Source organism: Necator americanus, chromosome III (genome assembly GCF_031761385.1).
Source record: "Necator americanus strain Aroian chromosome III, whole genome shotgun sequence".
NCBI classification, from domain to species: Eukaryota; Metazoa; Nematoda; class Chromadorea; order Rhabditida; family Ancylostomatidae; genus Necator; species Necator americanus.
The window spans coordinates 29,506,429-29,524,075 of record NC_087373.1 but is presented as its reverse complement, the minus strand read 5'-3'; the positions used below and the strand labels follow the sequence as shown (position 1 = coordinate 29,524,075).

The 17,647-nt window shown below is 40.5% G+C and overlaps 2 protein-coding genes across 4 annotated transcripts; one reads left to right on the top strand and one right to left on the bottom strand.

Annotated features, from left to right (window-relative positions):
• Positions 1-267: 267 nt before the first annotated feature.
• Positions 268-17,397, bottom strand: RB195_011348 (uncharacterized protein; the record flags this gene model as incomplete). 3 transcript variants are annotated; one of them, XM_064192716.1, is made up of 13 exons in its annotated part: positions 268-362; positions 2,104-2,292; positions 2,852-2,944; positions 6,969-7,051; positions 7,110-7,253; positions 7,469-7,539; positions 8,216-8,290; positions 8,353-8,461; positions 8,954-9,103; positions 9,662-9,791; positions 11,461-11,552; positions 16,311-16,490; positions 17,234-17,265. In XM_064192716.1, the coding sequence occupies 13 exons, from the start codon at positions 17,263-17,265 to the stop codon at positions 268-270; spliced, it is 1,443 nt and encodes a 480-aa protein (XP_064050298.1). The 3 variants fall into 3 exon arrangements, with proteins under 3 accessions (XP_064050298.1, XP_064050300.1, XP_013301358.2); XM_013445904.2 differs by lacking the exons at positions 268-362; positions 2,104-2,292; positions 2,852-2,944 and having other exon boundaries at positions 6,961-7,051; positions 17,234-17,397; XM_064192715.1 differs by lacking the exons at positions 6,969-7,051; positions 7,110-7,253; positions 7,469-7,539; ... (5 more) ...; positions 16,311-16,490; positions 17,234-17,265 and adding an exon at positions 5,736-5,862.
• On the top strand, positions 6,108-6,380 carry RB195_011349 (uncharacterized protein; the record flags this gene model as incomplete). The annotated part of the gene is made up of 2 exons (XM_064192717.1): positions 6,108-6,273; positions 6,343-6,380. 2 exons carry the CDS (start codon positions 6,108-6,110, stop codon positions 6,378-6,380), a joined length of 204 nt encoding a protein of 67 aa, XP_064050299.1.
• Positions 17,398-17,647: the final 250 nt, after the last annotated feature.

Here is a 17,647-nt window from a genome sequence, read left to right as displayed (position 1 = left end):
CTGTAGTGCCGTTTATGATCTTCCAAGTAAACCTCTCAAAGAGGACTTGAGTACAGTACTTCAAAATTCATATTCAGTAGTAATACAGGAAAAAGTGCTTTATTACAAGAGGAATAATTCCTCTCTTCAAGAAACATCGACAAACAACAACTGATTCAGTTCATACGAATAAAAATCGAGTATATGAAAACACCCATGCAACTAATATTATTAGTCACTACAGTAATACATATTAAACATGCGCGTTGATCTGAAACACAACAGTAATCAAGCCTTCTTTAGTTTCTTTGCATCTAACCAGCCACCACTGCTACACCCACCACCGCATCCTTGATTATACGATCCATATCTTGTCCTGGATCCTAGAAAACAAAGCAGTGAAACTAGCGATTCTTCATAGAAATTGCTATGAGCATCGAACTAGAACTTGTTGTCCGTAAACAGAAAACAACTAGGCAATACACTAAAAAACCAGAAATGGAGAAAGGAAGTGTCGGAACATTGGGTGATAATAGAGGAAGATGAAAGCAGAGGCTGAGGTACTTGTTAGATCCAGAAGTTGTCGCCTAAATTTTTTTTTATGAAGAGGTCCTAGTCATGCTATGGTCGGATCAAAGCGACATAAATCATGATGCATAATCAGATGGTTGCGTTCGAAGCGGTGCGGTGGAGCGTAGCAGTTAGGAAAGAGTGAGGACCCCTTCCACTACCGTTCGCTGGTGGTGTAGTTCGCGATGGTCTCACCTCGACTCCAGCCGCTATTCCTACCCCGCCGCTTACGCAACTGCGTCGCGCTTCATGTCGTTTTAAAGGCATCACTCCACGAATATGAGGTGGTACGGATTTCAGGTGGAGTATTCGTATACAGGATAGTAGATTATGGAGAGGGAGGTGATTCCGTCCATTTCTTCCTAATTGCCGTAAAAAACTGCTCGTAAGATGCGGCTTCAGGCGTTCTGGCGCACTATTTTCTACAAGGAGTTCGACCGGGGCGCGCCAGCGTTGTGCTGCGCCGCATCTTCCGGGTCGTTTTTTACGGCAATTAGGAAGAAATGGACGGAATCACCCTCTCTTCATAAATCCCGCATACGAATACTCCACCTGAAATCCGTACCATCATAGATTCGTGGGGTGATGCATTTAACTCTATTATATTTACCACAGTTCCCCTACGTGTCAACGATGTGAAGCAGCTACAGTGATGGACACAAGATAGGATTGAAAAAATAGTGGATGCACAGCGCCGAGGTGCTGAAATTTGTGTTAGTTTAGTGTTGAGGAGAATGCGCCCGGCGGAAAATGTATGGTCTGCGGCCAATACGTTCAATGAGTGATTGAAGAGATTCGCGGCTGGCTGTCAAAGATTACAGATGACGTTCCACATGTTAAATTTCTGAAGTATTTATAACAGTGTGCACTGTGATTATATACGACTCCGTCCTTAATGTAGTATAGCAGCTGAGGCAAAGAAAGGTAAAAGAGGTGAGAGAAGTTGGTGCAAACTCAAAAGGACTTAACAAAAAAGGGAGGGTAGCACGTGGATTATGTAGCAAAGTTGAGGGTTTCTTCCTTCCTTAGCTAGAAACCACTATTTACAATCCCACGCTCTAGCCAAAGAAAAAGGAAGCAAAACAATTGGGTTCATTGTGTATGAGTTATAGTTAGGTTGAAGGAAAATCTGAATCCTTGTACAATGAGTGGCTGCGCTCAAAGTGACGCCCTGCAGTTAGCCGTTGCGATCGAGTGGGAACCAGCGCTAACGCCACTCGGACTGGAAAGATGAGTGAGGCTGGCGGGTGTCCCGCCACGATTGCAACCGCGTTGGTTCCAGCGCAACCACTTACGCAACTACAACACGCTTGTAGTTGTTTTGGCTCAGTTTTAGCCGTGGTTATTACGACGAAAAGTGGAAGAGGTCATCGAACGGTGGGTAGTGGAAAAGAAGTGAATAGATTTTTTAACCGGTTGATCATTCCTGGTTAAGTTCTCATCGATTTAAACCCTGGAGTTCTTTAAGTGAACCGTTCAAGTTCCATTTCATTCAAGAAGGCGTTGGTAATAACTCGTTACAATAATACGTACACACGGACAATGGTCGCTTACCGGATATTCTGTTCGACCGCATCGTATTGCCGTTATTAATTGTGCCCGTATTCTGCATTCCATTCATACCGCCGTTCATACCGTTCATGGTATTCATCCCGTTCATTCCATTCATTCCGTTCATCATTCCGTTCATTCCGTACATTCCATATCCACCGTACGGGATTCCCATACCAAGTCCATTCATACCTATGCAACAATCTGTACCCAGACAATGATAGTACAGCTGACTCTTGATATTACAGGAAGAAGGCAGAATCCAGTACTTATTGTCAATACGCTCACTTGCGCCTACTCTTAACTCTTAGAAGTTTGTGTGGCTTCACCGCACTGTCCGTCTTTGAGGAAGAAATTTCAAACAAACAAAAGAAAAGAAAAAACTCTTTATTGTCCGTTTTGGACGTGGAAATTCCAAAGTAAAAGTAGCAAAGTTCAAGTTGGAATATTCCCTCCAATGTTTTTTTTTAGTTGTAAAAATATGAGTGCAATAAAGTGGTTTTATCCGATTGAGGTCAAACACTTCCGATTCTTCCATTCCCGTCCTTAAACTAAATAAAAACTACGGTTTCCTAAGGCAACTCTTTCGCTTCAAAACCCTACTATTCTACAGTGTTTGATTGCGAAAATACTAATAATTACAAACTGATCAATTTTGACCTAGATAATTCTGTTATTGTTCGACCGTATACGCTACTGGAAAATGCTATACTGTATTATTCTTTCTGTTGAAATTATCGCAGCAACCCACCGTATCCCATCATGTATCCATCGTAGAGTGGATTCAGGCCGTATGGTGATGGCATACCGAAAGGATTCCCTACTAGAGGATTTATCGGAAGACCTAAAATCAAAGGTGAACCGAGGAAAAAGTAATAGGAAGGACATAGTATACGATAAGACGTATTAACCCTGATCCAACTTCATTTATACATGTGTATGTTGACTCCAGTGACCGCCACGCTTTCAGCGGAACTCATCCTTGACTTATAAAGGAAATTTGTTACGGGATGTTTTTGAATTGCAGCATATCACAGTTTCCCTAAGCAACACTAGTATCAAGATAATGAAGAAAATTTAGTGCGTTTTGAAGCTTTTTTATTTTTTTTTTCAAGTTTCGGTGCAAGATATTCAAGAAAATTTACTGATTATTATTGGTTGACTTAAATTCCTGAGAAAAACTACATCTAGAAATTTTGAAATACTAAAGTGAATAAAGCTTCAAGACATAGAAACCACAAGATGCGACAGATCGTACAAAATCGAGAAAAAAAAAACTGGAAGTACAGAAATAATACGAGTTCTGCGAGTCAGCAAAGCATGTTTCGGCAATTCGTCGTCATGGAAAAATCACCATAATTGAATTTTTCTGTGTTTTAGCAAAGGACGTATTGAAACTCGTGAAAACTCCGAAGAAAAAAAATTAAAGTGAAGCAAACGAAATGAGGAAAGAACGACATTCGTCGCTGTGAACAAACTTCTTTTTGGCAAAACATTGTGCTACTGCAACAGTCAATGTCCACATACAACGTCTCTAAACTAGAGGGAGATTTCATTTTTCACTACCTTCAAAGGATATTTGTTTTCCTGTTGGAGAAAAACGATAAAATAATTTTTACAGGAGAAAAAGTGAGATTTTCATTGGCTTACCTCCTAATCCGAATGCACCGTATCCTAAGTACTGTCCTCCTGCAACAGATACATAGATGGCCAGCAATGAAATTCGAATCATATCGAGTGTGCAAAACCGCAACCACACGTATTCTACTTATATAAGAGTCGTATTGTGTAAATATTGCATCAGTGTAGTATGAATGAGCTTCGACGTTCAAGAGCTCACGACTACATCATTGAATCGGCGTTGCACCTGCTGGTGACATTACCTAAGTGTTCAAGGGAGAGAAAAAATAAACATTCAAATATGATCGTTGTCTGGAGAGCAGGGGATTTGTTCGAAGTGCGATTGTTCGTGTATGAGTTCTTCTACAATGGTTCAGTGTAGTAGCTAATATTAGTAATCATAAGTGGTTATCGAAACATTTCAACAGCGCTCCAAATCTGAAGACGATACGTTTTTGTCGAGCAAGTATGGTGTGCTGGTAAAAAGTGCTGCTGGTCAAGTTTCGACTACGATCTCCTAAATGGGGTTGCTGATTCTACAGAATGAGAGAATTGTTTATGAGAGGACGGAAAGGTTTGTAACTGTACAGTAATCACGATAATTCTCCCCAGACAAAAAAGACGCAGGGCAAAATCGCGTTTTATGGTTCTATTTCCTAGTTTATTAAAAAACATTTAAATACCTTTCTCCTTAATTTGGTTCATTTTCCAAAAATTATCAAAAAAAAACAGAGGATATATACATATAAGCCAACGTGGTCCTAGTTCATTATCGGAATATTAACTCGAATTTTAAAACTGCAATTATGGATAGATATTTACGTTTCCAGATAGAAAAGATTTAGCAAGGAATTTCATCAGTGAACTAACTATTTTCAACAAAATTTCAACTTGTTAGCCTACTTTTTTGACAAATACGTGGTTTTATCGAGAAATACGTTTTATTGCACAACTTTGTTCTTTTTCCTGTTCTTTTTATTTACTCTAATTTTTGCTAACGACGTGTGACAATCTTTCAAGTTCTACAAGTTGGTTCTTCCTTAGAACTCTCTTCCCTCTATACGATGAGATGTCGGCACCAGCAAATTATCAAAGTTGAAAATGGATTTCAAGAGGTTAAAGTAGTAAAGAAAATCCTACTTTTTTCACGAAAACCAGGCTTTTTCCGGCTCTTTCAAGATACTTTTGTGTTTGAAGAAGATTCGCTGGCAAGAAAATCCATTGAATTTGTGAAGTTCTTTTGTGAATTGAAACGTTTGAAATTTCTCCTCCGAATTCTGTTACCGAGGTCTCTATCATGACCTCGAAAGAGTCCTCCGTCATCTCTCGCCGCCACAGCTATCCGGATGCGTCCATTGTTTTCTTGCACAATGCCACCATTATTGAAAACAAATGGAGAATAACGAAGGAACCACAGAGTAGTTCATCGTAAGAACCGAAACTATCTGTTTTTAGGGACTCGAAGAAAAAAGATTGCAAAAAACTAGGTGAAAACAGTAGCAGGTTATATCTACTTTCACTGAATTTACACTTCTCCAAAGGAATGGTCACTTTTATAGGTAATGAACCAAAAAGAATAGCCAGTAAACTTTCCAAGAAGTTATGTTATAATATTGTAGAATTCTCCTTTGATCGATCTCTAGTACGCTGACAATATTGTGATATTCGCGGAAAGTAGCCCGAAATTTCACCATGTTATTGACTCTGTTTCGAAGCTAGGTTCGGTCCATAGATTAAACCTGGGCCTTGATAACTGTAAGTAGATGTGGGTCTCTTTGGGACCTTCTACGGAGTCAGGGTAGACGAGCAGCCAATCGAACTCCTAAATGAGTTCTATTACCAAGGCTATATGCTGAAGAACAACGGTAGCTGTGAGAGCGATATACAGCATAGATGCGCTAATGTTTGTTCTGAATTAAACTCCTTAACGAAGTGTTTGTGGTCGACTTACATGGCTCGCGAAATAAAGCTGCGAGTCTACTTATCCGCAGTTCACCCTATCATGGTGTACGTACCGGAACCAGCACCATGTACAGTGATCTCGAATATCGACTGCATGGAAAATCGAAGCTGCTTAGACGGCTGCTTGGCTACTTTTGGACTCAGGTATGCCACAATGAAGATCTTTATGCGGAAGTCCATATGGTTTACCGGCTGACGACTCCTGGAAAGTATCAAACAACTGACACCGCCGTCGAAAGTGGCTACAGAAAGTCGTCTTCGCTTCTTTGGTTAGATTACAAAGAGACTAGTAAACCGTCTTGTTCAACGTTTTCTGAAGAGTCTTCAGGACTCACGCTGGAATATTCCTTCTAGAAGGACGTTCTTAACTGAGGTGGTGAAAGGGGATCTGAGGACGCTCGGCGTGGAAAGACAGTTCAGGCGAGATGCAAGGTTTCGGAGACTATGGAAGAGCGACGGATGGATTGATTCTGCGGAAGCTTTTGCTGAAGATTGAGCAGGTTGGTCAGAGCTGTGCTCAATTGCGACACGCCTCGGCAAAAATGCTGGCATTCGCGTCAGGCGATAACATCAGTCCGCCGATTAAGTCAAGTAAGTCATGTCATTGTTGAATTGGAAGCGAACTGTGAACAAAAACTTTCTCTTTGAAGAAAATTACAGGTATTTCTAAGGAAAAGGAACAAGAACTACCCTTTTAAGCATGGACGCTCTTTGAAGCCTTGCAGACTTGTTCGATTATGTTTCTGAACACTTGAACTGATGATGCTAATAACTTGCAAACAGTAGTGAATAAGTGAGAAAAGGTCATGGTTCTTAGAAATCAGATCAAGCGGTCTTAGCGCGCTCGCAGAAGTTTTAGAACTATCACTCCATACGTTTTCCTCAGTGGGACAAAACCATTACGGTCGTTTCAGTCAGCTTATTCTGTGCTGCCGTCTTCAATCCGGTTCAATCTTCAATTCAACCTACGCATTTGTCACAGTGCACGCTATCGTTCTTCTGCAATACCTCATTCGAAGGCGCTTGGAAGACCACCGGTTGGACATATCCGGCGACGATTTTGATCGCTCTCTGCTTCTACAAAATTCGTGCTTATAGTAACCACTTCCAGTACTATACTTCCAGAGATTTCCATCAGCAATTTGATAAGAAAGAGTTAAAAAGGGTATCCAGTGTTGAAGTTGGTTTACGTATGTTTGTAACAAAACAGAATGCAAACAACAAGCAAGGAAAGACTTTTATCAACGACAACAGTAACTAGTTACAAAATAAATACAATTATATACTTTGGAATGATTTTTTAGCCGACAGTATCCTTGAATCCCGACTGTCACATCGAGTATACGTTGTTACTACAGAATGACATCTTCTAAATTATTAGGTTTAGCCCAACTATTTTCTACGAGAATGAACCGAAGAACACCTACTTCTCTTCGCTAATGCCTCCGCATCGGGCTCGTAGAGTGACGAGAAGCTTTTGGCGGAAATTCTCGCTACTCAAGCAGAAAACTACAAAATTCAAGCACTTCCCGACGATAACCAAGAAGCTGGTGATTACTTGTAAATTGTACCTGTAAATGTAATTTTAATGAAACGATAGAAGGATCTTCCAGTAAAATGATGGAGGGATAACATTCAGACACTGAAGCGACTAATCCAATGACGCTTGAAGAACGTTCATACCATCTTTTTCATTCCCGAAAGAAAAACAGAACTCCACGAGTCTACGAATCGGCTTCTTTGTAACAACTGTAGGTACAGAATTAAAAAAATAGAGTGTACATACCATTGTCCAGGGGATCGGAACGGCCTATCATCCCATATAGACATCAGGAACAAGACGACGGCTGAAGGAGCCTGGAATATATATGTTAGTAATAAATAGTTGAAATTTTAACAATTGGGTCCCAGAGGGAAAGCAAAACATTCGCACATGAGTGAGAGTGAATTGAAACCTGAAACGGAGCCCTGATTGACTTCAAAGTGAACAGCAAGGATCGTAGCCTATACTTCAGTGAAACAAAATGCTAACTTATTACTATTACTAACTTTTAAACTAATTGTTCTAAGGAGAAATGATTTTATGGAAAGTATAGTAGGGTCAAAACGGCATGGAACACGGTGCAGTTGCGTACGCGCGTTGCGCTCGAAGCGGCGCGGTTAAGTTAGCGTTGGAATCGAGGTGGGACAAAGGTGAACTGCAGCGAAAAGCGGTGCTAGTAAAGGTCCCCGTTTGATTCTAAACGCTACGCTACGCCGCACCGCTTTGAGCGCAACCGCTTACGTAACCCCACCGTGCTTCGTGTCGTTTTGACCCGACTATATAAGGTTTGAGAGGGCAGCGTTGCAATTGAAAAATGCACTTGAAAATGTGGTCGAAATTAATAATAATTTTCTCAGCTTCCTACCACAGTTGAATTTTTTCAGGAGGGAAGAAATGTTTAGCGATCAACCGGAACTAACTACGTCAATAAGATCTACGGGTAGTGCTGAGATGAGATTAAAAATGCCTAGCTCTTAACCATTAGCTAACCTGAGTGATAGTAAAGGAAGTGACAACAGCGCACACAGTGACTGCTACACGATGTTCCATCTTTTGCTGGACTAACTGCAAAAAAAAAGAAATCGTGATTTTTTATTCACGCACACGTCCCTCAAATGATCCATTACCTGATCACTGTGCCGTCTGAACAAGGAAGAGACGAACGGCAACGATGCTTGACCTTCTTGTTGCATTCGGCGCGAAACCTTGCTTAACGAGGCGTATAGGAAGAACGACCTAAAATGTGAAATGTTCTGAGAACTACACAATAAATCCTCATTGGTAGTCTTTGATGCTGAGCTTTTTCAACTGATAAGTAAGGTTCAGAGCATGATTTTCAGGAATGGCAGCGAAAACTCCCCATCCTTCCCTTCCTCCTCCCCCAAATGCAGAATTGAGAAGCGTTGGTTTGCCCAACGGTATTACTACGATGCTACTTTTTACAGCGTTGACAGTAACAAAATGATAGAGCTTAAATGGATAAGTGGTAAAATTACTCGATAGGAGAACAACTCTTTACATCAACGCAACTGATAAAATTCACTCGATTTTATTTTAACACTCGGACAGGCGTAAAAAGTTGCCACAATGAGGTTTCTGGATGCTCTGAGAGTCCTTGATTTTCAGATGTACAGAATGTGTTTTTTCGTTGTCATTTTTGGAAACTTCCAATCTAGTGGAAAAAATCAGCATTGGAAATCTCTTTAGACGCTGCTTTTGGAAACTTACCTCTTTTTCACGTAGTACATAAGCATAGTATTGAGAACGACGAGGAACACTAACGGTATCGCTACGACAAGTGCGACGTTAGCCGCTCGCATCCATTTCACGTACTGACGAAGAAGATGCGATGACGGATTCGTGCTGTTCCCTTGCCATCTGTAAGAAGTTTTTTTTTCGGCAGCGTAAAAGTGGTATCCAGCTAGGTCAACGTTCTTATTTTATTTTTTATTTACTCTCTTACTACAGTACACATGTGGCTTCATCAAGATATTCGGATCCTAAAAATATCAAACTCGTTGTATAACTGGACGAAGGTGAATGTCGAATAGATCAAGCAATAGTAAACGCGCATCCATACTACGCGCGCGTATGAGCATTCATACTTCGCTTCTAGTATGAACGCAGGCAATAGAGACAGTTCCGCCGAACAGCAAAGATTCACAGCGGTCTCGCTGGCTCTCAGACCTTCTGATTATGTTCACTCTCATTTTTTTTCGCTGCAGGAGCTAAGACACGACTGTACGTATTCTAGTCACGGTACTGTTACTCATCCTGTGTTCATCTTTTAGATCACTCATAAACAGAAGTTGTGACAGCACTTCAGCCTTCAGAAGCGATGGGGTTTTTGTACATTATGATTTTCTACAGTGTGAGTAAGTTCCAGTGAATACATGCACATGAATACATTTTCAATTTTGTAGCTGAAGGACTTACGCGTTCGTGTTCACGTCGAGGCACATTGAGATCCATTGTGTTTCATGACAGAACAACTTCATGAAACATTGTTGAGAAACGTGATTGTAGCAGGTCAAAGCTGCACATGCTGACAGCAGCAGCAGAAGACCTGAAGATGTCCTGACATTTCATTCATATTCCGCATTCCTTCATGCTATGCTAAGCTGGAACTAAGTTCTATTGGGATTTCACGTTAGGACTTCTTTCTAGCTTTACCAGTGAATGCTATTTGTCGTCAGAGCAAAAGTATCAATAAATCAGTCGAGAGAAAAACGCCATAATCCTTGGATAAAAGTCCGCAAAAGTACGGGAGATTTCTTTTACTAATGCCTTCCTCCTGGCACAGGTCATCTTCTTAGTTATCATAGTAGAAGGTATTTAAGGGCAAAACACTACAAAATTGAAGCTGTTGGGATCTTTCAAGGAAAAGGTGGGGTTGATTACTCGTGAGTACGCCCTATCCTTCTTAATCTTCCCAGAAAACGTCGTGGGAAACGGAAAAGAGATCAGTTTTTTGTACGAAGCACGTGAGAACGCCACCCGTGTTTACGCGCCGGTGCAAGAGTGGCGCGTTCTATTGTGTTTCGTAGGAAAAAATGACCAGCAATACCGTTTCTCAGTCTGTTCTCCAGAACTATTAGTGGGAATCGAGCGTGTTCATAGTCATACTATTAACCGGCATTCTGAACCCTATCTTTTCCTGAAGAGATTCCAACATCGTCAATTTCGTGGTATGTTGCGATCAGTTTGGTTCACGTCACGTGTCTGCCGCAGAGCACGCTCACACATCCCTACATTGTAACCTACCGGGCTCAAAGGCGCACCGCACTGGACCGCTTGCACGGATTTCGGGCCAACTATAAATGAGACTGTGGTCACCAGAAATCCACTGTCTACAGTACAGCTTAGCTGTTTCTAGCTTTTTTGCAATTTCAACTATAATTTAGATAGTTTATTTGTTCCTTATTGATCTGTTGTGAAAGAGGCGGTGTAGCGCAGTCGGTAAGAGGTTAAGCTGTGTCTGCAGAATAAATCAGAGGTTCGAAACCGGCCTAGTAGCAAACAAACCTTCTATCCCTCTGGGTCGATAAACTGGTACCAGATTTGTCTGGGAGGGTAAAAACACTAAGTTGACACCTCGGCTTGCCGTATAAAGGTGGGCTGCATAGTAAACTGTATGTATATGTATCATTAAAAGCATCACCCTACGAATCTGAGGTGTTACGGATGTCAGGTGGAGTATTCGTATACGGGATCGTAGATTGTGGAGAGAAGGGTGATTCCGTCCATTTCTTCCTAATTGCCGTAAAAAAAAAAACGGAAGCCGTATCTTCCGGGCCGTTTTCTACGGCAATTAGGAAGAAATGAATCCTCCTCCCCATTATCTACGACTCCGTATACGAATACTCCACTGGAAATCCGTACCACTCCAAATTCGTGGGGTGATGCCTTTAAGACTATACAGATACTGTTCCTCTTTGGAACAACAAAAGTGCACAAGCCTCTAGAAAGTGTCTGGCCAGTAGTGAGACATTCTATAAATAAGCAATGACGTTAGTAATGTAATCACAAAAGGAAGTGCGGATAGTTCCCTATTCAGCGCAACGACCGGAAACTCGTTCATTGTTTGGTTGGAATTTTTTTTTTGCTGACCTTCAAGTTCCTGACACAAACCAGCACCTTTGTCTGTTCAATTTTTTAATATTTGAAAAGAATTTGTAAAAAAAAAAACTAGGAGAACAACTGAGAATGAGGATATGAAAATGTTCCGTGTATACCTGCAGCGAGACGTCTTTTTGAAGGAGCTGCTAGACGATGAAGAGGTGATCGTACTCCTATGACTCTCTCGAAACAGACCCCAACGACTAGCCTAGAAAGAAAGAATCAATAAATGTAGGAGAATTGGAAACTCAGAAGCTTTACGATCACAAAAATTTGTGCTCAGATTACGCTTTATGCTTAGACTCCGGGAAGAATTTGGAGTATATCTTATTGTGAGGGGTGGGTGTAGCACAGTGGTAAAAAAATTCCACAGTATTTGCACCGACGGCTTGGTGTACGTCAGGCCAAATTCATCCCTTGCATTTTACTTATTATTATAAAAACGCTATGTAGATATTTCATCTGTATTGTTCGCATTATTTAAATGAGCGGTGCAGATAAACAGTGTCGCCACCGTATTCATCCGAATATTTTCTTTGAAAGAATTCTTCATTGTGCAGAAAATGCAGGAGTTCGTGATTGTGAATTTACTAGCGCGTAGATCCATGCCTAGCTCTACCTCTGAGTATGAGAGTCCAGATCTGAGCTCCAAAGATCACTTTTACGAGATCAGTTTCTTCGGATTCTTCGTAGACAACCATTTTCATAGATCCTAGCGAAACTACGTATTTCACTCCTTTCATGTGCCCGTACGTTGTTCCGATCTTTTTCCCCTCAAAGGCTAGCGTGAGTCTTCCTTTTCCATTTTTGACATGTAATATGACTCCGCCAGTCGAAGTGCTTTGTAACAAAAAGACGGAAAGAACGTGGAGTCACGCGAGGTTAGCCATGTGTGGTCAACGTAAATAGTGTAGGAATTTTACAACTGCAAGCTAAACGCACTTGAATTCTATTTCTATAGTAGTGAAAACATTTTATACACAAATATTAATAAATATTCTTGTTGCGTACGTTGGTGCAAATTTTTGGAACATTCGTGAAACAAGATATGTGTTACAATTGCTCAAAATCCATCCTTGCTCTAATTTCCTGTGAAAAAAACAGGCTTTTTTTACTTGTCATATATTCTGAGTAAAATAGAAAGCGGACAGGATTTCAGTTTCTAAAAGAAACTGCAGAAGAATTCCAGTGGAGAAACTCATATAATGATGAGGAATCAATGCATAAAAGTTCAAAAAAATTCCTTCTCCTCTTTAAAGGCAGCGTATCACGAAATTGAGATGGAACGGAAGCCGCAGGGAAAAAGTACAGTTTGGGTTTTAGATCACGAAAGCGATCGTGGGCACGGTCGATTTCCCTTAGTCGTCGGTGTGGGATCGGCTTTAGTTCCTACGAGGTACGTGAGAACGCCCTCCAGTCTCCTCCGCTATCCTTGTACACTCTCCAGTCCCCTCAGCGTTGGTTTTATTTTACTGTATTATTTTATTTATCCTATTCATTGGTTTTACAAGGATAGGCTGTTGGAAAGACCTTAGTGATCCTCGACCGCTCGCTCGTAGACGAGGCGCGTATGCAGGTGCGACGCGTTGCAGCTGATTTCGTGACGAAGAATGTTGTCTTCAACGCCTGCCTTTTTCTAACGTTTCTGTAATCCAGAAGCTTTATTCTACGGTTTCCTAGGGGTTTCCTTACCACAACAATTTCGTGATACGCTGTTTTTAAAAGATGATGTCGGTGTCAGTTTTTCAGCATTTTCTATGTTGAATCCAGAAATATTTACAGCAAAAATCAGCTTTGAAGAGGTTGCGCACAAGTGAAAATTGTTCAAAAGACATTACCCAAAAATGAAAAAAAAACCACCAAACAAAAAATCAAAAAATGTTAGGCTCAGAAAACGGCCACTTTTCTTGTCCCATATTTACCTACCCTCAAATGTTATCCGGTTCTGTAGGAATGTAACTGCGACTGGTTCGTGCCGAAAGGTGCTGGGAAATTTCTGCTCTTCTAGAAAATTTTCGCCCTCATGGATGAACACTTCATGAGGTTAATTTTGATTAAAGCTATTCTTTTTACTTAAAATATTTATTCTAAGTATAAGTTTGCCTAATTGTTCGTTTATTCACGTATTTGTACACTACTTGCGAGTTTCACTGCCATGAGGAGAGGAATATTTTGACCCACTCAACGACTCATGGTTCCTTAAAGGCATCATTCCACGAATCTGAGGTGGTACGGATTTCAGGTGGAGTATTCGTATACGGGATGGGAGGCTATGGAGAGGGGGGTGATTCCATCCATTTCTTCCCAATTGCCGTAAAAAACGGCCCGGAAGATACGGCTGCAGGCGTTCTGGCGCACTATTTTCTGTAAGGAGTTCGACTGGAGCGCGCCAGCCTTGTGCGGCGCCGCATCTTGCGGGCCGTTTTTTACGGCAATTAGGAAGAAATAGACGGAATCACCTTCCTTTCCATGATCTATTCCATGATCTATATGATGATTCACGATCCCGTTTATGAATACTCCACCTGAAATCCGTACCACCTCAGATTCGTGGGGTGATGCCTTTAAGGCAATCGCTCAAATAATACGTGTATAAATGTTGCTTTAGTGTTTGCTTCTAATTTTCCTTTAATTATTATTTTAATTATAATTTCAGTAGCCCAAGAAGCTACTAAAATATTCATTGTAGAACGTTAAAACACGGAGAAAGACGTAGTCGTGCGTATTTAAAAATGTATTAGTGCTTTTAATTACTATTATATTCCATACACGACGACTTCCACTCACCTCATCAATAAAACGACGCCCGCAAGACCACAGAGAAAAGTTTCTTTGGAAGGTATTGCAATATTTCACAAATGGAACTATTCTGAGATTTTACTAGTAATCTAACAAAATCGTTCGACGTAAGAAACGAGCAAAAAATTCAACTATCATTCGAAAATTGTCAGTCGTATTCTTCCACCCACGTAGACAATGTGACCACGATAACCCTTAGCCAAGTAATTAAAATCCGTGTTTCCTTCGTTTTTTTTTTGGAACAATTACCGCTGCTAGCGTATTTTCTAGGATAGATAAGGGGAAAGTGCTAATTAAATTATCATAAATATAATTATAAATGAATAATAATTAAACAGATAAAATGTAAGTCTGCTAACTTCGACAAACTCTTTGAAAGTCTAGCAATTCGTCATTAGTCGTTTCAAGGAGGATAACGAGGGATAAGTCTGAGGATAATCGAACAATGATCTTATAAACTGAATAACACAAAGCACTTTGATAAACAAATAAATAAGTAAATGTCTCTCCAATAAGGTTACCAGAAAGTTCGAAAAAAAGGATGGATTTCAACTGTTTGACTGGATAACTTCAACTGTCACTGAATTTCAACTGATTTCAACTTTTAATTTTGTAAGCGTAGCCCCGAGGAAAGCAAGATTGTTTACTTTTCAAAGGGAATAACGTAGGCAACCATAACTGTAGTTGTCTATCATTGAAAACACGTTTCTATTCTCCCCTTGGGAGCGATAGGGATGACGAACGACGTGGCTATCCGTAGAATCCTACAAATAGAGTAGATCTCAACTCTGCTTATTAGGTGGAACATTGAACTTTTTGATCGCATCCCTTGAATTTCATTATGTAATAACAAAAGTTTTCTATCTAGTGGAAATTACTGTCGTTTTTTATGAGATGAGTCGGGATCTTCATTGAAACACGCATTATTCTTTTCGATATAACTTCTGCAATTTTTGCAATAGTTTGCAAAATAACTTTTCCGATGATTTGAAAAGCGAAATAGTAGTATTGTGAAGCTGCTCCGCAGTTTTTTTTTTCAAAAATCCTACTAATTCCGATCAGAAATCCTCCAGTAACATGAAATCATACCCTTACGTGACAAGCTAGCGAGAATTTCTTGCGGTTCACCACGCTGAGGAAATCGTATTCGACGTCGTCAATTTGTTACGACGCTATGCATCCGCTTTAGAGTGTGTTGTTTTTGGAATCGCACATGCGCTTGGAAATCTTGTTATGGTGGTTGTGGCCAACTTTGTCGAAAGAGAGAAATAGTAACAAAAAGAAGTCGTTGTTGCTGACGAAAAGACAGAAATAACCGCAGCGGATAGCGTTTTCCAGCTAACCAGTTCCGACAGATTATATGTGCGTTGTGTCGGTTGTTTTTATGAGAAAAAAAACTATAGATAATCCCTGGTAGCTAATTTAAGCTAATAAATTAAAAGACTGCAACAATCTTTAAATAATTTCTAAAATTGTCTTTGAAATCTCTTCGTTTTAATGCTCGGCGAGCAGAGCTCAGGAATTTATCTTTCCTTGTGCAGGGACTGGAAGAGGAAATCTAGGACGGGGGTAATTGAAGGATAGATGGTGAAGGACGGTGACGCGCTTCTTCCAATCTCTTTCCTAATTCTTTTCGTCCACTCTGATATCACTCTCGAAAATCATCTCCAAAAACCAATATCCATGAAAACAATCTCCAGAACACATGCTTGAAGTGATCTGACGTCATGAAACGGAGCTCGCTCGTCAACAATTCGCTCGTCATAGAACGTTGTTTTGAACCGATTAAAGGCATCACCTCACGAGTCCGAGGTGGTACGGATTTCAGGTGGAGTATTCGTATATGGGATAGTATTCGTATACGGAGCCGGAAAAGGAATAAACGGAATCACCTCCCTCTCCATAATCTACTATCCCGTTTACGAATACTCCAACTGAAATCCGTGCCACCTCCGATTCGTGGGACGAGTTCCCCGAATTCCTGACCACCACGAACAACTGCTGCTGGCTTTGGAAAACACGGCCACATCCGAAAATCATCAACATCCAACATAGACAAAATACACAATAACATTATATCAGCTCGATTATAGGATGAATGGCGAGGACATCCTTTTTTTCTGGCAACGATTCAATTGAATACAGTGATTTCACAGAAATTGCTTACCAAATCGATACCGCCGATGTCCAATTCGCAAAAGCGACGAGGTGAACTTTTGATCGAAGATACAGGTAACGAAATAGGAGACTGAAGGCGAAATAATCGAAATTACCCATTGAATGGGGAATCATTAATATCAGAAAGCACACATCACATACAGCCAGACATGCGAGAAAGATATTTGCTCTGAAAGAAAAAAAAATACATGTGAAAATTACGTATATATGGTTGACAAAAATCTGAAGCAGTAGGCAGAATTTGGAAATTATTTTGCAGAGAATTACAGTGGAAGCGTGAAACACGTTTACAGTTCCGCAAGTCAGATGAATGAGCAACATTGGGCTGATCATTTTACTCGACGAAACAACTCTTTCCCTCTCGTAATGTGACGGGGACGTAAAACTTATACAAGCGATGACATGAAAGCGCCTAAAGTAGATCCCCCGCTCATAGGGTTGCAAAGAGTTGCTTCGTCGGGCAAATTGATCAGTGGGGTCATCGTTATTTAGCTGAATTTTCAGATTCGCGAATTTTCAGCTTCAGGATCTTTCGGTGTGCTCTTACAAACTATTTACATACTGAACCTCGTCTAACACTGGAAAACCCCATCATTTCCCTGAACACTGGCTTCAAATTCTCATCGTAGATTTTTTTAAAGCTTTTCCTTAGAACCTTTTGTACTTGCTGTTAAAGAAGGTGGCTGTTTTTTAAAAGAAAAATTTTGAAGTAAACGCATCGAAAGATGTAATATGTCAAAAAAAAATCAAGTAAAGTCTAAAAAGGCAGAAGACGGATCTACCGGGAGTTCAAAACGGTGTTGGTGAGAAGCTTTGTTGACTTCTAAAAATTGTACTGACTTGTACTGTGTTCCTTCAGCAGAAAAAACGTATGAGAGGGTTTTCGGGATTAAAACACGTAAGATTACTTACCTAGACATGAGATCGTTGCTGACGAGAACCATAATTGTCAATGTATTGCCTATTAATCCAAATACACAAAGTGGTGGAAAGAATACGGTATAGAGGAGATGCTCCAGTTCCGAACCCGATAATCGTAATTGATCTTCTGGCAGACATTTTAATGAGTAGTTCATTGTTAAAATCTGAAAGGGAGGAAGTTAAGGTCTACGAAAAGTTAAGAAACGGAAAATTTGTAGAGAGGCGATAAGAAATATACGAAACCAACGAAAGAATATTAAAGAAATATCCTATCGGGGGCGGCTAGATGTCACCAGTGACCACAGGGGTTAAACACGCGTAAGGTTGGCCCAGGATAAATAGGTTTGAAACCCAAAAAGACAACGAGTGGTTCCGTGAATAACGTTTATTAAGAGGAAGCGAAGA